This window comes from Furipterus horrens, unplaced genomic scaffold (genome assembly GCF_987537825.1).
Source record: "Furipterus horrens unplaced genomic scaffold, mFurHor1.1.pri manual_scaffold_9, whole genome shotgun sequence".
Classification (NCBI taxonomy): Eukaryota; Metazoa; Chordata; class Mammalia; order Chiroptera; family Furipteridae; genus Furipterus; species Furipterus horrens.
In genome coordinates this window covers 90,803,395-90,828,247 of record NW_028327179.1, presented here as the reverse complement: position 1 = coordinate 90,828,247, position 24,853 = coordinate 90,803,395, and the positions used below count along the sequence as shown (strand labels likewise).

General features: G+C 51.0%; 1 protein-coding gene across 2 annotated transcripts; it reads left to right on the top strand.

Moving 5' to 3' along the window:
- On the top strand, positions 1-23,777 carry WDR91 (WD repeat domain 91). 2 transcript variants are annotated; one of them, XM_090287544.1, is made up of 15 exons: positions 1-172; positions 1,418-1,597; positions 2,318-2,378; positions 3,919-4,001; positions 4,972-5,102; positions 6,100-6,265; positions 12,101-12,256; positions 13,249-13,442; positions 14,787-14,937; positions 16,270-16,364; positions 16,485-16,653; positions 18,826-18,934; positions 19,691-19,803; positions 20,891-21,088; positions 23,300-23,777. In XM_090287544.1, the coding sequence occupies exons 1-15, from the start codon at positions 50-52 to the stop codon at positions 23,462-23,464; spliced, it is 2,094 nt and encodes a 697-aa protein (XP_090143670.1). In that variant the 5' UTR covers positions 1-49; the 3' UTR covers positions 23,465-23,777. The 2 variants fall into 2 exon arrangements, with proteins under 2 accessions (XP_090143670.1, XP_090143669.1); XM_090287543.1 differs by having other exon boundaries at positions 2,171-2,378.
- Positions 23,778-24,853: the final 1,076 nt, after the last annotated feature.

The following is a 24,853-nucleotide window of genomic DNA, read 5'->3' as shown; positions in this document are numbered from 1 at the left end:
GCCCCTCCGTGCCTTGCGTCCCGCGGACCATCACGGCGCTCGCGCAGCGATGGCGGAGGCCGTGGAGCGCACAGACGAACTGGTTCGCGAGTATCTGCTCTTCCGGGGCTTCACGTACACACTGCGGCAGCTGGACGCCGAGATCAAGGCGGACAAGGAGAAGGGGTTCCGGGTGAGAGGCCGGCGGGCGCGGCGCGGGCCGAGGCGGCCCCGAGGGAGCTTGGAGCGGGCTCTTCCCCAGCACTGTCCTTTGGGGCGGGAGCGGCGCTGTCACCGGGCTAGGGGACCTTCGACTTCAGCGCGTCTGGCCCTCGCTTGACAGATGAGGAACTGAGGCCTCGATAGGGTACATGACTTGCCTGAAGTTGCCCAGCGAGTCGGGAGCGTCGCGGAGGCTGGAGCCCATGTCCCCTAACTCCGGGTTCAGGGCTCCGTGCTCCACCCCAGCTTTCCAGCAGGTGCTGGCCCGACGTTGGCCGGGATGGAGATGAGGCTTTCCGAGCCAAGGCTGGGTAGATGGTTGAATGTGGGCAACACAAATATTCTGTAGTTGCCTCCCGATGGCATTGGGAGCAAAGGGTCTGCAGCCCGAAATGATAGCTGGGTTCAAGTGTCTGCGGTGTTTGTTTAAAATGTCCTTGTAGGTGACTCACTGGCAATTTTGCTTCAGCAGTTAAGGAAGACCTCGTTGCACATTTTAATACTTTATATTTCCCTTGCTGAGACCTGATTTCCCATTGAGAAGTTCTTGGAATTTATACGTGTATGTTTGCTGACTTCAATTAATGTTGACAGGTGAATGGAGAGCGAGGCAGGGAGCTAGCTGCAAGAGAGCGAGGAGAGGCGGGGCTTGTCTTGGGAAGTTAGTGGCTACTTAGTGGCAAAAGCAAAGCATATGAGCTCTCCAGGCCTCAGTGTCGCGATCTGTAAAGTGGGGGTGTTGCATTGGGTTTGGTAGCCGTAAACCTTTTCTAGATTGTGTACTCTGGTGTGATGGTGCCTACCAAGGGGGTGACTTCTTTGGCTGACACTCTGAGCAGCTGCAAGGGCTTTGGGGGTGCTGGGATGACTTGAAGGAGTCAGGCAGTGCACCTCCCGGAGTGGTGGAGCTGGGACGAGGGGCATGGAGACTGTCTCCCTCTCTCTCTTCCAAGAAGACCAAGACCCATGTGTCCTGCTTCCTGAGTCAGTGTTTTTATACCTGAAATTTCCACGCTTACTAGAAGGTCAAGCCATATATCTAACATCAGAAAATAACTTAAAAGCTATGACATTACTAAGCTCTTAAAGTTTTATAGATTGCCAACATACATTTTGTTTTTAACATCCAGAGGCCATAGCAAGAGGAAAAAGCTGTCTTAACTCAGTGAAGTGAGGGTAGAATTCTCTTCCGTCCTTCACCGCCTTCTCTCGCCAGGTGGACAAGATTGTGGACCAGCTGCAACAGTTAATGCAGGTGTACGACTTGGCTGCTCTGCGGGATTATTGGAGCTACCTGGAGCGCCGACTCTTCAGCCGCCTGGAGGATATATACAGACCCACCATCAACAAGCTGAAAACCAGCCTGTTTCGCTTTTATCTCGTCTACACAATTCAGGTGCTTGTTGGTTCAGAGATTTGTTGGTGGAAAGAGTTATTTGATCCAGAGACAGATTTTCTTTTCGCCCCAAGGGAGGACTCTCTCTCTCTCTCTCTCTCTCTCTCAGTCTGGGAAAGGGTGGAAGGTGTCACAGTGCGAGTTATTTTTGACTGTTTTCTTAATCTTTTCCCCCTTCTTATCTGTAGCTCATCTGACTTGTCTTCCTCATTCTTGTTTCTACTCTTGTTGTAAGCCTGGCTGGTGTTTTAAAGACTTAAGTAGCTGGGTTAAAGTTTGAGTAATAAAGATTATAAGCTGACCTGGGGAAATAGCTAGATTATTTAAAAATCAACTAGGAATTAATTTTAGGGTGGCATTTATTATCAGGACTTCAGTTTAAATCAGCTTCTTTGAAATTACGAGGAACTTGAGAAAAGAGTGATGATTTCCTTTATTTATCCAGTTCGCAGATCATGTTTGGCCACTTACCTAGCTGATGCCCAGAGGCTCTGTGTTGTGCAGTGATGAGGAATCTTACCTCTGGACTTCTGTCTCCTCCCCCTCCTTGCTACCTCCTCTGTGTCTTGGCAGACAAACAGAAATGACAAGGCTCAGGAGTTCTTTGCAAAGCAGGCCACGGAGCTCCAGAACCAGGCCGAGTGGAAGGATTGGTTTGTCCTGCCCTTCCTGCCGTCCCCAGACACCAACCCCACCTTTGCCCCCTACTTTTCTCGACAGTGGGCCGACACCTTCATTGTGTCCCTGCACAACTTCCTGAGTGTCCTGTTTCAGTGCATGCATATCCTTTCAGCTGCCTGGGGCTGTGGGCGTCACCTGATGCATCCAGACAATGTGATCCGTGGTCATCGCTCTTGATGCAACCATTTCTTCTACACGATGCCCAAAGATCATTGTCATGTGTCATGGGAGGCGGGGCTGGACAGATTGTGGTTGTTTTTGTCATTCAGCCAGGGAATCCTGAGTCTTGGTCTCACACTCTGCTGCTGAAGTGATAGCCGGCAGGCGTGGGTGGGTGGGGCCTGTAGGGGTAGTGGGTGCTCGAGCTGGCTGAGGGCCTCTCTCAGCAGATGCGGGGGTTGGCAGGCAGCTGCTGCTTAGTGAAATGAGCCATCCTTGAGAGCACGCTCTCTGTGTCCTGCTGGGCTGTCACTTGCCTTTGTCAGGATTAGGTAGCACGTGAGAACATTTCTTGGGTAGTGTCTGGGTCGCTTTCTCTGCCAGTGACCTCTGTTCCTCAACTTGCCAGAGAACAGAGCAGCTATAAGAACATATGTGTGGTGATCTGAGAAAGAGAGAATATAAATCATTTACAGACTACCGCATTGACCATTTTGTCACGAAATGCCTGCGATCCTGTGGCCTGGGACCGTCATCCATTGCTTATGCGCTTTAGGCTGGAATTCTCAGGAAGGAGAAGGGAGCCTGGGTTGATGGGGCTGCCTGGTGCGTCACTGATAAGTGGAGCGTTGTGGAGGCCCACCCACGGTGGCCGTTTTGGCCCCTGGGAGGAACATCTGCTGGTGGAGGTAGGAGGGGGGCCCTTTCCTTTCGTGTTGTGGCTGCTGTGAATTCCGCTCTTGCCAGCTTTGCCTTTCTTCTGGCCCTGCGACTGCTCTTCTTCCCGGGGGGCCTTCAGGGGAAACCAGAGGGGGCTCAGGCCAGAGGCGGTGATGGCACAACCACACGGGCCCTCTGGGGAAATTGAAAATGTCATTCCAGGTCTTGTCAGTGCTAGCCAGAGCCCCTGAGAGGCCCTGTTCACTCCCTCGGCACTGAGGCCCTGCCTGCTTTCTGCTCCTCCCGACTGAGGCTGCTTGCGGTGGCTGGGAAAGGCTGACACCCTGACCTACAGTGTGGGTGCTCCCGTGGTGGCATGTGGCCGCACAGTCTGCAGGAAGCTTTCTCCCCAGCCTGAACCTTTGCCAGGGAGAAGCGCAGTCTGGGCGGGGGAAGCCGAGGGGCTGGTCCTCCTGCCCAGCTGGTGGAGCAGCTGGCAGCCTGCCCGCAGAGCCAGTGGCCCCTGCGCTGGCTCTTAGCTGAGTGTCGCTGAAGCTCAGGCTGGCTGCGAAGCCCACTGGTCCGGCTGTTTTAGCTGGCCCGGGGAGAGAGCTCTTAGGTTTGGGTTTATGTCCTCTCCGTGGGCTGGCCGGGCAGATCGTCGTGTGTCTGTCTACTTCATAAAGCTGAGAAGAGCACACAGCCCTCAGTCTGTGCTTCATTCCCCACATCTTGTGTTCAGGGGTGACGCTGCCGTGTCAGGAGTTTGGGAAGGTCTCTGAATCGTTTCACAGGCAGGCTTATTCTTTAACCTTGTGCACCAGTTCCCGTGATCCTGAACTTTGACGCGGAGTGCCAGAGAACCAACCAGGTGCAAGAAGAAAATGAAGTTCTGCGTCAGAAGGTGGGTTCTGGGCACACTTGCTTCTTGGGAAGTACTTCTGCTTTCATGTTTGAAATGAGGTAGTGGCAGTGGAGGGCTGATTAAGTATAGGAAAGCACTGACCTCAAGAGAGTGAGTCACCAGAAAATCAGTGTTGGTACCTCGGGGGCTATGACAGTCTTTGAAAACTGGAGGCAAGGTTCATATTTTAAGTCATGTGTATCGCATGACATAGTAATGGTAAGGACCTTTTAAGAGGGAAACAATTATATATGCATTCAGGTACTATTTCGTACCTACCCCCACTCCTTTTCCACATATATCCACACCTGTATTGTTTACAACCCAGATATAATTTAATTGTTCTGTTCAGCTCTGTGTTTCTCTAGTTTAATAAAATGCTAGAGCCTAGGGAACCCACATTTGCCTTTACGTTTTGCCTGAGGAGCATTTATCGGTCCTTGAAATTAAGATGTCTTTAGAAAAAGGAAGATTTTCAGAACAAGAAAAGTTATAAACTGTTTAGATTTGGGAGTTTAAGATGCGTGGGTTTGGGGTGTGTGTGTATAATGTTCTTCAGGCAAATGGTCAAAACTTCTGAACCTGACTTAAAAAAATTTTTCCACAAGAGTTCCAAAGTCTGATTTTGTAGATTCCCAAGGGCAAAGCAGAATTGGGTGGAGCTGTTTTTCTCAGTGAATTCAGGAGGAAGCAAGTCAACTGATAAACGGGAAGCGGGTCAAATGATAAAAAGAGAAAAAATAGTGGGTTTTGTATTGCTGACAGCTTGTAGTTTCTCACCTCACTGTAGTCAAGTAGCAGCTGGACTCTCCCATTTTCCCAACCTGCAGTGAGCAGAAAGCGGGACAGGCGCCCTGAGACTGAGGGCCCGTGGCCTTTGGGGCCGTTGAGGCTGGGTGTTGGCTGTGCTGTGTCTAGTCTTCCGTGGCTAGGTGATGTCATTCATTCACTCGGCCCCATCTCTGTGTAGCTTTTTGCATTGCAAGCCGAAATCCACCGGCTAAAGAAAGAAGAGCAGCAACCGGAAGAGGAAGAGACCTTGGTTCAACACAAGTTGCCTCCTTATGTCTCCAACATGGACCGCCTGGGGGACTCGGAACTGTGAGTGTGTGCCTAGCCCCCTCCTCTCCTCTGGCCCCTGTGCGCGTACCTGGGGAGCACCTCGCCGTGGCCCCCCTGCTGCTCCTGGAGGTGCAGGGTTGCCCAAGAGACCCCTGCGCTCACTGTCCTTGCTTCCCAGCTTTCTGAGTAAGCTCCCCTGGCCTTTGAGGTCCTCTGAGGCTGCCCAGCCCTGCCAGGGGCCTGCACACCCAGGTGTGTGTGTGCAGCCTGGATAAATAAACACAATCACTGCCCTAAAGGCTTGGGAAGTCTTTGTGCATAGAAAGCGCTGCTTGCTCCGTGGCTGGAAAGATTGGCAGCCACAGGTTGGACGCGTTCCACTGTAGAAACCTGCTCCCTGTGAGCGTTTGAGGAGGTAGGCAGATAGGCGAGAGGCATTTGAATGACATTAAACAGGCAGCCAGCTACACGGAAGACCCGGTTGATAGTAATAACAATAGCAGCAGCTGAAGAGATGTAGGCACAGAGAGGTCACAGCGAGCGGTGAGTGAGGGTGCGTCAGGATGCAGACCCACTCAGATTCCAAACCCACCCCTGGCCAAGTCCCACGCTGGGTGAAACGCTCTAGTTTCTGAGCTAGCACCATCTGACGGGAAGAAAACGCAAGCCGAGAAATGTCATTAAAAATTGTTTAGAAGCTCTGTTAAAAAAAAAAAAAAAAGTACAAAGAAACAGGTGAAGTTAATTTTAATGACATATTTTATTTAGGCCAGCATGTCCGGATTATGACTTCAAACCTGAAATGAATATAAGCAGAGCAGCTGAGCTTTACCAGGCCCTCGGAAGAGGCCCGCAGGTGGCCGGCCCGCTCTGGTACATGCAGTAGTGCTGAGGGTAACGCCCCATGGCAGCCTGGGCGTGTGAGCCCGGTTACGGCCCGGGCACTGGCCCTGTCCACGGCCCTGCGACTCTGTGCTCCAGCTTCTCCCATGCCCCCCTCCAGCCCCGTGACCTTGTGTTGTGTGTGCCTGTCCAGAGCCATGATGTGTAGCCAGAGGAACATTTCCCTCTCTCAGTCACCTCGTGTGGGCTTCCTGTCCTCGCTGCTGCCTCAGAGCAAGAAGAGCCCCTCCAGGTTGTCACCTGCCCAGGGCCCCCCTCAGGCTCAGAGCTCAGCTAAGAAAGAGCCCGTCAGTGGTCCGGTAAGCACAAGTCCCGCTTTTCTAGCCCTGGCCAAAAGGCCTCTAACTCCTGACCGTACTTTCAGACCTACTGCTCATGTGGAGCTGTGTTTGCCTTACCGCTAAGACTGATTTCTTGGGTGTGCTGGTGAGATGTGAAATTCACATCTCCTTCCCTGCCTCTCCCCCCATAGGCAAGTGGCAGCTCTGCAGGTAGAGTGTAGTGGAGGAGCTGAGGACCTTTTAAGAGGGAAACAATTATATATGCATTCAGGTTCTATTTCGTACCTACCCCCAGTCCCTTTCCACATATATCCACACCTGTATTGTTTACAACCCAGATATAATTTAATTTGCTCAGCTCCGTGTTTCTCTAGTTTAGTAAAACACCCATTATAAAGCTGTCAGTAGAAACCTCTATAATTTATACTCACTGATCTCAGCTTTGCTTTCTGGAGCTACACAGACCAGGGCCTCTCTTAGGACAACCCTGACTGTCTTTTCCATGCTAAGCACTCAGTTCATTCCTCTCTCTCCCCACAACTGTTTATACTTCTCGTTTGTTTTCTAGACCCCTCACCATCCTGGTCCCCCTCCTCTAAGGGGGGCATTCTGATTTTTTAATTCCTCTATTACAATGGGTGGCCAAAGTTAAGTGTACAATTTGGTATGCTTTCTTACTAATACCAAATATAGTAGGTTGTATGATCAATTCCTATGATTTTAATGATATATTGCTTTTAACTCAGTAGAAAATGATGTTGGTTTTTTTTTAAGACACACTGATTAGTTAGCACATGTTAAGCATATAGTCTTTTTCTCACCATTACCAAGCTAGAACTTCTTCTTTTTTTAAAACTAGTAACAAATAAGTGAACAAAACACCATAAGCCATGTTATTACATTAGCAGCACATAAAATGATTAAGCTTTCCTATTTTAAATATTATTTGTACATATCAGTATACATTTCTGTCACATCAGTCTTTTGCCCACTTGTGGTTAATTGGTTGTTGTAACTGTTGTCATTATTACTGAAATGTTCATAGCATTGTTGGTGGCAAAATAGATGGTGAAACACTCTCTGTGCTTTTAATCTGAGTCTCAAGGCAAAATTTAAACACTCAATGGAAGTAGCTGTAAAACTGCGGTTCCCAGGCTCTGGGGGATCCTTAGGCCAGCAGCCCCTGAGGGCACCTCAGCTGCAGTTTTCCTCCCTCCTCCCCTCCAGCCCTAATTCCACTCCTTCCACACCCACATAGTAAGCTGTGGGACTGCACGTGGGGATCACTTATTACAGAGATAACCTCTAATTGGCTGTCATGTAAAGAAAACAGAGTGTCCACAAACATCTGTATTCTCCAGTTACCTCATCGCTGAGACATCAGTGGATAAGTCCAGCTGCCCTTGGGGCTGTCGCCGCGGTTCTTAGCAGGATGGTGAAAGGGAGCCTTCTTGCCCATCCATCATTCTGTTAACCTCTGTGTTTCAAGGGTCTGTCTTTTGGGGAGATCAGATTACAGGGACTTATTTCCTGTCCCATTTGGGTGACTGCCTGATAAGCTGTATTCTGTAGCCTTCTTCAGAGTGACAAGCGCGGACGTCAGGTGGTAAAACATCAGTTAAAAAATCTCTCTCCTGAACTGTAGGAGACAGGTTGATTATGATGAAATATGACTGAATACAGTTTGGGCCATTGCAGTGTTATATGAATCCAGTAGTTGAGAATTTTATAAAGTTTGCTCTTAAGGTAAAACTTGGAATTCTTGGTTATGTCACAGTGAACACTTATTTAAGTTATATACATTTGTAGCTAGACACAAGTTTACCTTAGCCTACTTATTGAAGTGTTCTGTGGACAGCTGCTATTATCAACTTTTAGCACATTTTCAGTTATTGTTCACCCTTGTTTAGTAAATAACTTAGGTACAGTCTAAGGAAAAGTTCTCTTTTGAGTAGACTGTGACAGGTCACACTTAGGTTCATGGCTCTCTTGGTATAAACAGCGCTGTCATTATAAAGGCAGTTCTTGTTAATTTATTGTAGTGCCTCTTGGTAGTGCCTGTTTGAGTGTTCACTTCCATTTTGGAATACTGTCCATCAACCTGGTAATGTGCTGGACAACTTCCTTGCCATCTTGACTTGTGAGGGAAGCTCCACCTTGTACTTCTTAATGTATTTTCTGTCCATGCTGGGGAAGTGTTAAAAGTGGCTTTTGTATCAGCTAGAGGAATTTGAAGTCCATCCTAAGCCCTGTCCCGTCAGTATGGGCCAGTTGAATTGAGCACTCTTAATACCAAGCATTGAAAAAGGACATTTATCACGTGCGGTGGGTAAATAAGGAGAGAAGATAGTGTCTGTCTTCCTTCTCTAGCCTTTCCCACCTCTGGCTCCAAGGGAGGATCCCCCTGTGGTCTGTGTACTTTCCCTGGGCATGGATGCAGTTTTATATGAGTTCTTTCCCTCTTCTTCTCAAATACCCAGTTTAAAGATCTCTTGGTCAGGTTGATCAGTCTGTCAGACCTGTAGGTTCCGGGGTGGTTGAGACTTCTCTTTTCAGGATCCCACCGCTGTAGAAAACAACTGTCAGCCCAGGACACTGACCTTCCTTCTCAGCCCTGTGTGCATAGCTGGCTGTGCAGTTCCCATGGGCGCTTTTGGGTTCAGAAAACATGGCCTCTACAGCCAGTTCTTTTGTCTCTTCTACCAAAATGTTAGGCTTTTGGAGAGATGTTTGGAATTCTTCATTTCTAATTTTATTAACTTGAGGCCTCTTTTTTTTTTCTTGGTAAGTCTCGCTAAAGGTTTGTCTATTTTGTGCCTCTCTTCAAAAAAATACAACCAGCTCTTAGTTTCATTTATCCTTTCTATTGTCTTTTTAGTCTCTATTTTATTTATTTCCTCTCTCATCTCTGTTATTTCCTTCCTTCAGCTAACTTTGAGATTTGTTTGTTCTTTCTCTAGTTTCTTGAGGTGTAAGTTGTTTATTTGAAATCTTTCTTTTTTCTGAATGTAGGTGTTTATTGCTGTGAACTTCCCTCTCAGAACTACTTTTGTTACATCCCATCAGTTTTGGTTTGTTGTGTTTCCATTTTCATTTGTCTCAGGATGTTTTGTTTCTCTTCTGATTTCTTCCTGAACCATTGGTTGTTCAGTGGCATGTTGTTTCATCTCCACACATTTGTGAATATTTCAGTTTTCTTGTAATTGATTTCTAGTTCTATATTGTGATCCTTGATATGATTTCAGTCTTCTTAAGTTTATTAAGACTTGCTTTGTGGCCTAACACATGACTGTGGTCCTGGAGAATGTTCCGTGTGCACTTGAGAAGAATATGTATTCTGCTGCTTTTGGATGGAATGTTCTGTAAATGTCCGTTAAGTCCTTCTGGTCTAATGTGTGGTTTATGTTCAATGTTTCCTTATTACTTTTCTATATGGATGATCCAGCCTTTGTTGAAAGTGGGGTATTAAAGTTCCCTACTATTACTGTATTGCTGCCTATTTCTCTCGTTAGGTCTGTTAATATTCGATTTACATATAGGTGCTCCAATGTTGGGTGTGTATGTATTTACAGTTGTTATATCTTCTTGATAAATTCACCTTTTTATCCTGCGTAATGACTTTTTTTGTCTTTTATCACGATCTTTGGCTTAAGTCTGTTTTATCTGATATAGGTATAGCTACCCCTGTGGAATTCTTCGGTCTGAGCTGTTTGCTCTCTGGATCATTAGGTATAGGAAGGAATCAATGGATCTGCGATTGGAGGTTGACGCCCTTGGATCACCTCCCAGGGAGTACACCCACCTGGGACCATGTGAGGAATGCCGTGGTTCCCTCGGGACCCCTCTGTTATCAGTTGTCTTGACTACCCTTTGCTTCTGGGAAGTAAGAAAAGTCTTTCACTTTCTAAAACTGGGGAACCTGTCCAGTGTTCCGTGGCCCATGGGGTCCTTCCCAACGATGGCCAGAGTGCTGAGAGAAGTGCCTTGTCTTGGTTATGTTATTTAGTGTCAGGATTATGACGTTTCTTATCTTTTCTATTCAGTGTCACTTTCTTCCACATGTTCCCTTCATGGTATCGCTTTCTTCATGTTTCTCAGAGCAAGGAGTTGCTGTCGGATCTTGGTGTGAATTTCAGCTCTTTCAAGTTGTACCTGTGGAGAGCAAGTAACTCACCCTCTCTAAGCCTCAGTTTTTCATTAACAAAACACCTTCATCCTTAAGGGAATGTTTGTAAAGTTTTTAGCATGGTGCCTTGTGTGTGGTAAGCATTCAGCAAATAAAATATGCCAGTGCTATTATTGTTATTGCTGTTGGTTTTCTTTGTAGGTTGTTTCTTTTGTCTTGACTAAGAACCCTCCTTCTCCCAAAATTCGGAGAATCAAGTACTTTCTCTAGAAGAAACATCTGTCACAAGCATGAGTAGATATCACTGGAGGTTGCTTCAGTCAGAAAAACAAAAATTAACAAATACCTTGCAGGTCAGCCACAGTAGGCTCCAGTCCTTTAAAATTTTTGTTCTTAATGGTTCACATGGCTCCAGGGTCTCAAGGAATCTATGTTAATCATCTTAAGTGGTTTTAACGTAAGAAATAGTGTTAAATAGTGTTAACGTAACATAAGAAATATTGTTAACATAAGAAATAGCAAGTAGCAGAACTAGAGAGGACAGGAGACTTTGGGGAAGTTTCTTCTCTGGACTTAGGTCTTGTGTATAAATGGCTGGCAGGAGGTTGGTCTCAACCTGAGTGGCTCTTTGCATCCCTATCCTGTTAAAAAGACAGGGATATTTTTACCATCACAGTGTGTGGGAATAAGGTTGGAAAAACAGATCCTGGCCAGATAATCTGGAAAAGAGATGAGGTGGCAACTCGTTTTAAAAAGGTTCTTGATTGCCCTGACTAGTGGCTCAGTTGGTTGGAGCATCATCCCGTACACCAAGAGGTTTCAGGTTTAATCCTTGGTCAGGGCACATGCCTAGGTTGCAGGTTCAATCCCTGGTCAAGGCATATATGGGAGGCAACCGATTAATGTTTCTTTCTCTTCCAAAATCAATAAATATATTTTTTAAATAAATGAATAAATAAAAAGGCTCTTGATTAAGAATGTTCTCTCCATGGGAATGGAGTGAGGATCACTGAATTTATTTGCTCTGACCTTGGTTGACACTACTACTCTTGTAAGGAAAAGGAGTCACAAGATGCCAGTTTCCTTCCTGCATAATTCATCTGGCTCAGAGGTCCTTGAGTTTTCATAATTTTTATGAAGAATTTCTGGTTACCTAGTAGTCATTTCCAAATACCTGAATATTTATTCACATTCGCTGGCTTAGTCATACACTTGACCCAAAAGGGCAGTGCATTCCTTTCTCCCTCCAGAGAGGTGACTGTGTGTTGCATAATCCTTTTTTGTATTGCCCAAACATCTTGTTGCTTGTAAATGTTTAGAACACCTAGTGTCTGGCCTGACCGGCCTCATAATCATTGTTTAGTGAGCACTGATCTCTTCCCCCTTGACTGAAGTTAATTGTTCCAATCAGATCAAGGAGATACATGTATACCTCCTTCCAGGTGTTAGAGATAAGGCAGGCTGGGGAGTGCTGGCAACCTGTCCTCTCGGGACAGGAGTAGAGAACAAAAAGGAAGGGATCCAGACTGCCTATGTTTCACCCTTGACTTTGCCCACCAGTGAGATAGCAACATTTTACCTGCTCAGCATGGCCAGGGAGGAAACTTACCCTGGAGCTGTTCCGCAGAGAAGCCACTCCCTGGCTTCTGCTCCCCTCCCAGCCCAGGTGTCATGGTGTGGGCACAGACAGGAAGAGACTTTTCACAGCCTGGTGTCTCACCTTCCAGACCCCTAAGGCAAAGGACCCAGCGTGCGGGCCCAAGGATGGGAAGAGCCTCTTCAGCGGGCTGGCCGCTGGGGAATCCAGCTGGTCACAGCACCGTCAGCGGCGCCTGCAGGATCACGGCAAGGAAAGGAAGGAGCTCTTGTCTATGACTCTGCAGGTATGGCTTGTCCTCAGCATCCCGTGCACACCCACAGGAGGGCCGTGGAAAATGGCGGCGTGGTGCAGGGCCCACCTTTGTCTCTCGTGATTTCTGCTCTTGTGTAAGAGTGTGGTTCTGCTGAACTGGGTTTAACTGCTTGCATTCAGTTGTTTTGTTCATAGTTTGCCTGGCTCTTCAGTGGTCCCGCTTTGTGATGTAGCATTTTCTAAATAGGGGCCATCAAATGCCAGCAGAAAATGTTCCCACAGGATGAGCTCTGTGATTAACTTGATTTTGGGACGCCCTTGCATACATTTTTCTGTTAGGTTAGTTGTGCATATTAATATTACCGTGTCATGGACTCTCAGATTTGGCAGGACAGAGATCTATTTCCCTTGGTTCAACCCCGAATCCCCAGATGTGCTTAATCTCAGGATCCTTTTCTCTGACACCCCACGGCCCGTGTGCTGGAGTTACTGCCCAGAGGGCCACATGCCCACACAGTGGCATTCTGCGACCCCAGCCTTGCCATGCCGAGCCCTGGGACACCTCTCACTGCGGAACATGGGTCCGGGTCTGCTCCTCCTGGCAGTGTAGGCTGCCTCCAGTTCTGCCAGACACTGTGGACTGAAGTCCAAGGGACTTGCCGCCTGAGTCTCTGGCCTGTCTCCTTGTTGACCATTTGTCTGCTCACTGGGGCCACTTGCCTTTAAAGGCATTAGGGGCCTGGTCTGTCACGGTGGTGTCTCCTGACCCTCTCAGCAGCGCCTGTGAAAGAGCGAGGTGCGGAAGGAGGGGGCGTCAGGGGAGCAGGCCCCCGCCTCGTCGGGGCGAGCCGGGCCCTGCTCTTGCAGTTCCGAGCCCTTTCTCCTGGACCCGCCGCCCACGGAGCCGCGCATGGGGAGCTGCAGCCCGGCGTGCGGCTGCCCCGCGGTGTGCGCCCGGGCGCAGCGAAGGGCCAACCCGGCGCACGCCTGTCACAGCCGACTCCCCCACTTTGCTTGGCCCAGTGTGCAGAGAAGAAGCCCGAAGCCTGCGGCCCGGAGCCGGAGCCCTACCCGGAGCTCCCCGCGGAGGCGCTGGAGACGCTGACTCGGGCTGCCACGGCCGGCCCGGAGGGCGGAGGGGTCCGGCCCGAGCAGCCGTTCATTGTGCTGGGGCAGGAGGAGTACGGGGAGCACCACTCCTCCATCATGCACTGCAGGTGGGTCCGGGTGGGGGCGGTCTCCCCCGGGGGCTGCGTGTGTGGGCGTGGCTGGCAGGAGGTGTGGAGAGTGGGCTGGTCCCTGCAGGACCGTGGTCACCCCTCAGCGTCAGAGGAGGGCCGGACAGCTGCCACCCGGGTGTGGGTCGTCCTGCTCAGGGCTGCAGTAGGCCCCGGCAGCCTCTCCGTCCTTTCGAATCATGGAACTCTGAGTTTTAGGAACAGTTGCCTTTTACCTGAACGCTCGAAGGCGCACTCGCTTTTAATTTGCTTTTTGTTGGGAATTTTAGATAAAGACAAGGTGGGGCAAAAGTAGGTTTATAGTTTTGAGTACACAAAACACAGAGTTTATTCCTTTATTATTTTCCATACGAACGACTGTCAACCTACTCTTGCCCCACCCTGCATTTACCATTTACAAGTTTTTACTTGGACGTGGTAAGTACATGACCTTTCATGAAGAAACCCTCACAGAGTGCACTGTTCAGAGGGTGGGTGGGTCCCTCGCTTTGACAGCCCTGTTGGGCCTCGGAGCCGAGAGCAGGAGGCTCCCAGTCTCCAGACACTGGGTGCCCAAGGTCAGAGCTAAGTGCATCTTGCTCACTCTCCTATGCCCAGTTTTTACTGCAGGGATCAGCACATAGTAGGTCTTTCATAAGTAGTTCTTAGACAAATAAACGTATAAATATTTCTAGAAGTAGTCCACTCGTCATTGGAGTATAGGCATTTCAGGAATATCTTTTATAACAAAGTCAGCTCAAAGTCACCTAGTCAGTCAGTGGCAGGACAGGGACTCCTGTGTGCTTTTTGCTCTAACAGCCTTCTCAAGGGACTAAATCTTCCCATCGGCCCAGACAGAGGAGTCCGGCCTCCTTCCAGAGTCGGAGAGCTTTTCTCTATTTTTTGGTTTGAAGCGAGTCTCGGGCAACCTGTCGGCGGGTATTGTTTCCTTTGGTCCGCTGTTGGAGGCCCACTGCTCACTGGTCAGTCACTCGCAGTAGGCTCTTTCTGGCAACCTTAGCAGTGGGTGTTGGGCACTTAGGGGCCGCGATGAGCAAAACAACATGAGGTTAAATCAAAGCAGAAGGAAAATGATGCGATTGAGCTGCAGTAACTGAGATGGATGCAGCTGCTGCCAGGGTAACGGGCCATGTTGTTTACAGCAGACTTGTCCTTTTAGTAAGTAGGGAGAATGCACTCTAACAATAAAAAGTAGAGTAACTGCGTAAGCCAAATAAAATTAAATACAGTCAGAAAGTCAGGAAGAGCCATCATCTGAATTAGCCGAGGAGGGTGACGGACTGTGGTGAGGGTGTTACAGTGTCTTTCTTCCTTCTGTCTCAGAGTGGACTGCTCGGGGAGGAGGGTTGCCAGCTTAGACGTGGACGGGGTCATCAAAGTGTGGTCCTTCAACCCCATCATGCAGACTAAAGCATCCTCCATTTCCAAGTCACCGCTGCTGTCTTTAGAGTGGGCCACCAAGCGGGACAGGCTGGTGAGTAAAGCGCCTCATGGCTTGCTCTGTGTCTGGGAGGAATTCCCCAGGGCCATCCCCCAGCCAGCAGGCGGAGCCAGGGCAGCCTGGCCAGACCCCTCCCTCTCTCTCTCAGTGGGAACTGAGGGAGCACCCATCCTGGACTGGCCCTGCAGACTCCTATTTGGAGGCAGCAGAGAGGTTACTGGGCTAACTAGAGCTGACATGCGAACCTGGAGAACCCTCCCCAGTCAAGACGGTGGAGGGCGCCTTCCTGTGTGTGGTGGTCTGGCTCCCTTTCTCTTCTCTGGGGGGAGAGACGGGCTGCTTCCTGTGCTTCCCAGCAGTCTTGTCATGTGTCCACATTTCTAACAACCCACCTGAGCGTTCTCAGCGGCGCCCTCCTGCGGCTTAAGTCCCCTTCCTGGGTCAGGGCCAAGGGAAGCTGCTGAGGCTGGTGGGGGATGGTGCCCTATTTGGCAGTTCCCATGGGCCTGATTGCCTGCAGGGACAGTACAGTGTTCTTGTTCCTTCTGAACTTGAATGTTTGAGACAGGCTTAGGGAAGGAAAGTTGCTTTGTAGTTTCTTCTTTCATTGTATTTCATTTCGAGGGGATCCTAGAAGGCAACCCAAGGGAGAGACTTTTTATGTTTTTTTTTGTAATTTTGATGACTGCGGGCACTATAGTTATGGCACTAGGGCCTCAGCATACCCAGTGTAAATTTGCCAAGTGAAGGCCAAGATCTTAACATAGGTAGTATTCCTAGGGGTTACCCTGCAGACCTGCTGCTGGTGCTCTCTTCTGGTGATAATCATTTTCTTTGAAGCTTTTCACCAAATAAACCATAAGTTCCTGAAGGCAGGGGAAGGTTCCTCTATTTTTTCCTGGAGGCCTTTACAGGCTCAGAGCCAGAGCTGTCCTCAGGCACACAGATGGCCCCATGACCAGCTGGGGCGGCACCCAAGGAGGTGGTGGGGGGTGGATCAGGAGGGAGAAGGATGGGCTGGAACAGCTGGGATTTAAAATGGAAAGCAAAGGAGGAAAGAGCAGAGGGCTCATTTAATCATGCAGAACCTTTCCAGGTAAATGTGGGGTGCTCCCTCTCTCCCATCCCCAGATTCCTTTTGTGATTTTACTTCTGTTCAAGGTCAGCTCTCGTGGCTTTGTTTAATTTTTAAATGACATCTGTTTTAGTCAGATTCCACCTGAACTAGGGGGATGAGTGGAGGGGGCCTCGCCCCTGCAGCCTGCCCAGACCTCACAGGAGAGTTGCCGGCCCACCTACGGCGCTCCTCCCCAGCGGGCCTGACCTCTGACCTCATGCGGTTCTTCCCGCCCCTTGTCATTCCAGCTCTTGCTGGGCAGTGGTGTGGGGACAGTGCGCCTTTATGACACAGAAGCCAAGAAGAATCTCTGCGAAATCAACATCGATGACGACATGCCCAGGTGAGCTGGCGGCCACTGCCCCAGCTGTGCTCTGCGGCCCCGTCCTTTGCTGAGACTTTGCCCCATCTCATCCTTCCTCGGTCTGCGAGGACTGCTGACCCTGCCCCACGTGTGTTGCAGAATCCTGTCTCTGGCATGCAGCCCCAACGGGGCCTCTTTCGTCTGTTCGGCTGCGGCTCCGAGCCTCACTTCCCAGGTGGACTTCTCCACAACGGACGTGAGCGGCAAGGGCACGCACCAGGTTCCCGGCAAGCTGCTGCTGTGGGACACGAAAACCATGAAGCAGCAGGTGCGGGCCTGCCCCGTGGGTCTTGGGGCTGGTCCCGCTCCTGGGGGGCACTGAGCCTGCGCTCCCTCTGCTTCTGTCGCTCCCTCTCTCTGGTCACCTCAGACTCTGCATTGTGAGGAAATGCCGCAGGTTAAGTATTGAAAAGGACTGGTACTCCAGTGGGCTAGACTGCTGGCAGCTGAAGTCACTCAGAACTGCCTCAAGGTTAGAAGTCACGCATGGCCTCCTCAAGGGCCCTTGTGGCTTATTTCAAATTTGTTTTATATTTAAATACTTTATTTTTGAGCAGCTGTCGGTTCTTGGCAAAGTCAGAGGAAGGCACAGCGATCTCCCATATACCCCCGGCCACCCACCCTCTGCGTCCCCAGCGCAGTGGAGCATTCGTTACAATTGACGCCCCTGCATGGCCACATCATCCTCTGACTCCCACAGTTTCCTTTAGGGTTAGTCCGCTGCGTTCGGTGTCGGTCTGATACATGTATCCACAATCAAACAGGGCATTTTCACTGCCCTAAACACCCTCTGCGCTCCAGCTTCTCGTCCCCCGCCCCCCAACTTGGCCCTGGCAATCTAGGATCTTTTTACCGTCTTCATAATTTTGCTGCTTGCCGAATATCATATACTTGAAATCATACAGCCTTTTCAGACTGGTTTCTTTCATTATGCACTCAAGTGCTTTAGTTTTTAGGAGACAGCTAGTGTACACTTCTGCCTTCCTGTTAACTTAGAATTGCATAAAAAATATTACAGCAGCAGCAGCTAGAGGTGGTCAGGACACAGGCCGATGATTTCATGAGGATCAGCAACTGGGGACCCGTTCCCACCCAACCAGTAATAGATGCTTACAGCTATGACCCTAAGTCTTCAAGCAGCAGTCCCCAGCCTTTTGGAACCAGGGACTGCAGGAGTCGGGGGCAGAGAGGGGGGGCAGGAGGCGGAGCTTAGGCGGTAATGGGAGCAAAGCTTCTCTCACTCACCTCCTGCTGTGCGGCCCAGTTCCTAACAGGACACAATGGTACTGATCCGTGGCCTGGGGGCTGGGGACTCCTGCCCTCACAAAGCTAAATGATGTTTAAACCCACCTGTTTAAAAGGCAATGATGTTTCTTCTTCAAGTTGGTTTTGGTGCTCAGAGGGGGTGTAGCCTTTATGTTGAACAGTGTCTCGATGTTACTGGACATTGAAGGGTCCCTGTCTTATACGTGGGCCATGTCCCAGGGGTTCAGTTTGTGTCTTACTGCTCCTTCCTGTGAAATGGGACATGTTCCAATTCGGAAGGCGTACAGGTGTCCGAAGCCTGTCAGGGCCACCCATGAATTCTCGGCCACCACGCCCTGCCCTGTGCTCCTCCTCTGGTTTCCTCATCTAGGCAGATGTGTCTGACTTGGAAATGGGGTGCCTTTCTGGGCTTGTCCTCCCTCGCCTACACGATCGGTCCATGAGCATACACTGTCAGTGCCACCTCCAAAACGTGTTTGTTCTCCAGTCTGACAACTTCTCTGCATTTCCAGGGACACACCCGGGACCTGCTCTCTGGTGCCCCTCAGCTGGACAGCTGTAGGCACTCTGCTACCATGGTGCTCCCCACCCCTGTCCCCTGGCACTGCCCGGAATGGGGAGACACTGCAGTGTGTCCTTCCTGCTCGTCCAGGTGTCCCATCCACATCCCCTGGGGCCCTGTGCTCTGGCCCTCCCCACTGCTCAGCCCGCTGGACTTCTGTCCTCACTCTGCAGCGCCGGTCCTTCCTGCATGCTGTCCCCTCACTAGAAGGGTCTTTCCCACTCTCTCTGGCAAGATCTGCCCACCAGCGCCTCTTGGGTGCTTTTTCTTACACAGCCAGTGTAATTAGGTCCCCCTAATCTGGTTATTTTCCTCTAAGGCACTCACCATGACCTGTAATGTTATGTTTACTTGTTTTAAAATTTTGAATTAAATATTGAATGCACACGAAAGAATACTGAACTCACAGGAGCGTGGGAGGACGGGAAGGAAGCCGTGAGGTGAGCACTGTGTGCCTCCCCAGTTTAGAGACGGAGCATCACCAGGACGTTGCCTGCTCCAGGGTGCCTCTCCCTAGTCTCTGTCTCCTTCCCCCTTTCAGACAAAACTTGTCTTCGATTTTGGTTTATTATTCTCTTACGCTGTAAAATTTAGTTTTGTTTTATTTTGTAGCTCCAGTTCTCCCTGGACCCAGGGCCCATTGCCATCAACTGCACAGCCTTCAATCACAATGGGAACCTGCTGGTCACAGGGGCAGCCGACGGTGTCATCCGGCTGTTTGGTAAGCAGGCATGCTTATGCCCCCCCCCCCCCCCCCGAAGTGTCCCAGGGAAGGGAGTTGGACTTTTGCCAGCTGGATTATAAGCCAAACCCCAGTTCAGGGTGCTCATGATAGAACTTACTCTTGGTCAGAATCTGCTGTTTTCAGAACCCCCACAGTCACCTGGCACAGGGTCCGTGTTCCTGGCTGCGGGAGGCGGGGTGCAGGGGAGCAGCCCTCAGCCTTGCGCTCTCCCATGTTAGCCCTCACGCCTCAGGGAGACCCAGGAGGACATGCGAGAGTACTGCCGTCCTGTCCTCAGCGTGGCTGGTCCCTGTCCCCATAATGGGGTAAAACAGTGTGCTTCAGAGCCACCTGGCATGCTGCTTCAAGGGTGCCATGCCAGCCTGTCCCAAGGAGGCCTGGAGTGTCGGGGAGCCGGAAGGGGCACGAGGGACCATCTTTAGCAGGTTCCCTGGTGGGACATTGCAGAGACCTCCTAGGAAGGACCCGTGTGCCCTCCTAGAATTACAGACGAGCTCAGGCCCCACCCGGGGGGGGTTCCTGAACCTCACTCCAGCCCCAGGGAAAGAAGCTTCTCTTTAAGGTCCGTTAAATAGGAGATATGATACCACGGAGAAGAGGATTAGCAAGCTGAAGCACCCAGTGACCCTCTTCAGCAGGGCTCCGCTGCCGCCAGAGCGGCTCCCACCCACTGGGCGACGCTCCCCTGGGCCCGGCAGGAGCCCGAGCGCCCTCTCTGTCCCGTTGCCCCAGACATGCAGCAGCACGAGTGCGCCCTGAGCTGGAAGGCCCACTGCGGGGAGGTGTGTTCCGTGGAGTTCAGCTACGACGAGAACGCTGTGTACAGCATCGGCGAGGACGGGAAGGTAGGGGGCGCAGGCCGTAGGCCAAGACCTCCCCTTCCCTGCCCCAGGCATCTGAGCACCTAGAGAGCAGCCGAACTGCACGGTGCGCTGGTGTAATCTCCTAGCTCCATGACCTTGGGCCCCTCCTGGCCTGAGATTTGTCCCCCTCCTGGTTGTAGCAAGTGACTCATCCCGCTGTGCATGGAGCTGTGGCAGCTGGGATTTGTGAGTTTGGTCATCAGGCGGCTGCAGCGTCGGGGGCAGCTTCCCGGAGCAGGGCATGTGGGCCTGAGCAGAGTTAAGGAACGTAAAAAGGAAGGCGGGAAGGAAAGTGAAAATGAGTGCCCCTTTCAGCTTCTCTCTGGTCAGATATGTTGGGACCCTCCGAAAGGGAGATGGGGGGAGGGGGTGATCAGCAGAGACGGGTAAGCATACATGCTTTTCATGTGTAGCTTTTGGACTTCTTCCTGTCTACCTGTATTATCCATTTGAAAATAGTAATTAGAAAATGAATGCTTCATTTGGAAACTATGTCAAGAGGATTTCTAAGTTAAAACCTGACTTCCTATTTATTTGGGTATGGGTCTCAATTAAAGAGGTGGTCACACCCAGGTGGCCTGTCCCTGGGGGAGGCTAAAGAATTATACACACTGCAATACATGAAGTTCAGTTTATAATGACGTTGCTTGTGTTCAATTGATTGTACTGCTGAGAAACTGGAAGTATATTTGGAATCTATCTTCTCTGCTTCGGCAATTCCTAAGTCAGAAAAATCTGGTGGGGTTCTGACCCTAATGATAACTAGAACAACACCAATAATAACAGTCACTTGAAGTACTCCCCCTGCTGGAGAGGCAGGAATCCATGCAGAAGCAGCCGCCTACTCTTTTCCTCCGGGGGCCAGGACAGAGAGGAAGGCCAGACGTTGATGTGAGGTTGCTGACCCTTTTTCTAGAATTTCTTCCCGAAAAAATGTTTCAATTGTGTTGGGAAGAAATGAGACCGAGGGTCATCCCACTACCTGTCCTAGTGGCTTGTGGACCCATGGCCTCTGCTCTGGGGGCCGGCCCGCTGCTGAGTGCTCTTTGGCTGTGCTCTGTGGTTACAGTTCATCCAGTGGAACATCCACAAGAGTGGCCAGAAGGTGTCTGAGTTTGGGCTCCCTGCGGACGCCACGGGCCCCTTTGTGCTGTCTGGTTACAGCGGCTACAAGCAGGTTCAAGTTCCCCGGGGCCGGCTCTTCGCTTTCGACTCAGAGGGAAATTACATGCTGACGTGTTCTGCCACCGGGGGCGTCATCTACAAGGTACCTAGGGGTATCGTGGTGGGTAGGGAGCTTCCTTCCTGGTGGGCTGGGCCAGGTGGAACATGGGCCTCTGTGCCCACCCCTGCCCCATGTGGCTGGGGAGGAGCCTTTGACCCAGGATGGATAGTTCCTGAAGCCCCCTTGCTGCTGGGCTGATTCTCAGCTCAGGCAGAGCAGAGCGTGGACAGAGGAGTGGGGACAGAGAGCCACATGCCCGTCTTTCTCTGCTGGTCCATTCGCTGTTCTTTGATGAGACTCTGCCCCTTTTCTGCCGCCCCCCTTTTCCAAAATAACTATTATAGAAAACTAAGACGGGGGGAGGGTTGGGCAGTGCAGTGGTTTGGAGGAGCGTGCACCAAACAGGTAGGTGCTTACATGGCCTGTTTTAGTTACACTGACCTGGTACACATTTATTATTGGGCGTTCCATGGGTCGAGGGCATTATAACCCCTGACCGAGACAGATCCGGGGGTGGGCTTTGTCAGACCGGGATGGAAGTCGTCCACTTTGTTTTAATTCTCACTTCAGAGCTTCTGTGGTTCATGTGCCTTCTTTATATAATCGTATGACATTACAAACGCCGTCTACTTGACTAGTGTTATCATGTGGACAAGAGCCGAGGCTTGGCGTTGGCAGCCCCAGCGCATACGTATTTCTGGTGCCAGGGGAATTCAGTTGGTGGCCTCGGTGTAACTCCGCCCGGTGGTGACGCTTACTCCTTAGGTACGGAGAGTCACAGGGCGGAAGGCCCTCTGCTTGGAGCTGCTGTGGTCTCCGTGCCCCGGCTCCCCCGTCTGCGGACCGCAGTTGTGTGGGGCCGGTGGCCCAGGCCTGCAGCGTGCACACAGGCCGCAGAAAGCCTGGCCCTGCTCCCCTCGCGCTCACACTCAGGTTAGAAGGAGACACGCGCACCAGCCGTGAGGAGGGTGCAGCGCTGAGGGGGTGAGTTGGGGAGATGGGTCGTGGGGGAAGACCCCTAGGAGGTCAGCCTGTGGCGGAGCAGGAGGAGGAGGAGGAGAGTTGTCGGGAGGCAGGGAAGGCAGGCCTTGGAGGGGGGAGGGGGGAGGGGAGTGTGGAGAGAAGTCAGGCGCCTTCCCGACTGTTGGCCTCGAGCTTGACCCTGGGAAGTCTGGGCTCACTTTCAGCGCGGCTCCTCTTTTCCGCAGACGATGCTGCTCTGGGCGACTTTTGCCCTCTTCAGCTCCATAATGTCTTGTAATTGTTATTGGGAAATAGTGTAGTCTGTTTGCAAGCCTAATTTTATTTTATTATTTAAAAATTGGGTTTTCAGGTAGACTAATCTCTGCTCTCTATATGATTTTTATGTGTTGTATATATGCTGTGTGTACATATATGTATTTTACTTTTAATCATGCAGCCTTTGTCATTTGTCCTGATCAGTTCATATGTTTTGCAGTCAGATTTGCTTTGTAACCAATTAATGGGTAAAAAGATTTTCCTCTGTATAAGTTTTAAGGTGCTAATAATGGGGTCTAATTTCTTAAGACGTATGATGAACTTCAGATCCCATTTTTGCAGTATGTAAGCAATTTGTGATTTTTAGAGATGTTTTCTTCACAAACATATACTTCCAGCCTTTTGCTCATGGATGGCCTGTGTGGCTGCATCGCTTATTATTCAGTCCGGTCCTAGTTTGCTTTCCGTGTGGCCCTCTGACTCCTCACCTCACAGTAGTTCGGGACTGCTTGTGCCCTGGGATGGAGGAGAGCGTGCTTGTCCATCAACGGAGGGCCCGCTGGTGCTTGCGCTCTCTGGGAGCTGCAGGCCGGCCACGCGGCAGGAGTTGACCAAGATGCGCCCTCCTGCAGTTTGTGATCCCTGCGGGGAGCAGACCCAGAGCTAAGAAGTGGACGTGTGATATAACGTCCGGGGCAGTGGGGAAGGCAGAAGGGAGCAGTGGGAGGGTTGCAGGACCTACAGTGAGTTACAGGCGGCAGGGAAAATTCTGTATCCTAGAGCGTATCAGAGACTTGTCCACTTCAGGTGAAGGAGTGACTGCAGTCAGGACAATGAAAGTGTTTCCTAGTCCAAGAAATTAAAGAGGCTTTCTGGGAAGGTGGACGTGTGTGCCCAGGCATGTCCTCAGACTGGGGTGGCAGCCCCCAGGCTCGAGGTGGTTTGGGGGATACAGAGGATGTATTTGTGAATGGTGTGTGCTCATACCCCTTCCGCTCTCCTGTCCTCTTACAGCTGGGCGGGGATGAGAAGGTCCTGGAGAGCTGCTTGAGCCTGGGCGGCCACCGAGCCCCGGTGGTCACTGTGGACTGGAGCACCGCGATGGACTGCGGGACCTGCCTCACTGCCTCCATGGACGGCAAGATCAAGCTGACCACCCTCCTGGCCCATAAAGTCTGATGGGACCACCCTGGGGCACGTTCTCGAAAGCAGTATTATCCTGGGGGTGGGGAGAGATGAGACAGGAAGGCAGGACGCTCCGCTTATGGCTCCCTGCTGGGGCCAGGAATCTTCAGGGAAAGGCTGTTAGGGTGCTCGGACGCTGTCCAGTGCTGTGCCTGGAACGGGAACCCCATGGAACAGTGGCACGTGTTCCCCCGAGACCAGCACGCTGGGCTGGGCCAGAAGCACACCCCAGACAGCATCAGGATGGCTGCTCTGTTGGCCCAGGAGAGATTGACAGTATTTTGTATATATTTGCTCAGTTTTCTTCTTTTTTAAAAAAAGAATGCTCTCATGGTTACGTGGTGTCTCTTTCTGCAATGTGTATGTGCACCGAGCGCCTCTCTTCACCCCTGGCCCTGCGACGGTCAGCTGTGAGCTCAGGTCCCCAGCGCCAGCTCTTACTCGCGGCTGTGGGGCTGAGCCCTGTCTTGTTGCTTCGCTGTAGGACACTGCCCTCTCTTCCGCTCCACTGGCTAACTGAGCTCTGTGCTGTTCCTGTTTCCATGGGCCAAAGTCACAGAGGCCATAGCACTGCTTCTCTCCCCTGAGAGCTGGTAGCTTCTGTTATGGAAGCTTCTCTGGACAAGGGCAGGGCCTGAGGCTTCAGCTCCTGGCTGCCCCCTCCACCCGTTGGCTGTGGTTTCCCAGTACTTCTGTCATGGGTCCTGACTTTCAACTTCACATCCTTGAGGCTGGATGGAGCCCGCTGCCGGCACCCTCTGCTGGTGAGTGGTAAGAGGACTGGATCAAGTTGGCCAAGTGCCCCCCCGCTGTGTCCACAGCCCCCTGCCTGTGGCCTGCCTTCTGCTCCTTGGCTGGGGTGGCACCTTGAAGAGTCAGATGCTCTTGCAGGGTAAGGAACAACGTGAGAACGGCTCCCCCTCTGCCACCTCCTGTTCCCTCTGAGGAAGGGAGGCACAGTCAGCTGATGATGCTCGTGATGGGACTCAGGTCCATGCCTCAGGCTGCTACACTTGACAGGGGCAGCCTTGTTGCCAAGCTGCTAGGACTGGTTATTGTAGAGCTGCTTTGGGCTCCAGCCCAGTCATGGGGTGCTGGTCTGGAGTAGGGTACTCCCAGTTACCTGCTTTTGGAAAACCATAAGTGAATTGGTCCAAAGCCTTGGCTCCGTTCCACAGGGAGCTTGGAGGGACAGTGGGGAGGTGTGTATGTGGTTCAGTCATGAGAAAACACAGGAGACTTAGTAATAATTAGTTCCACATTTTTACTGGTTTCTACCCTAGTAATCCTCTCTTTGAATGAAGAAAACCAAGATGTTTCCATTTATAATTTTCCCCACCTTCTGCATTGAAACAGCCTTATTTATCTCCCCCAGTGATTCTG

What these genes read in the sequence shown, in the direction of transcription:
- WDR91 (XM_090287543.1), top strand. Translation starts at nt 50, where the DNA reads ATGGCGGAGGCCGTGGAGCGCACAGACGAACTGGTTCGCGAGTATCTG. An exon ending in CGCCTGGGGGACTCGGAACT is followed by an intron (nt 5,103 to 6,099) that starts GTGAGTGTGTGC and finishes GTGCCTGTCCAG; the next exon opens with AGCCATGATGTGTAGCCAGA. An exon ending in ATCGATGACGACATGCCCAG is followed by an intron (nt 16,365 to 16,484) that starts GTGAGCTGGCGG and finishes CGTGTGTTGCAG; the next exon opens with AATCCTGTCTCTGGCATGCA.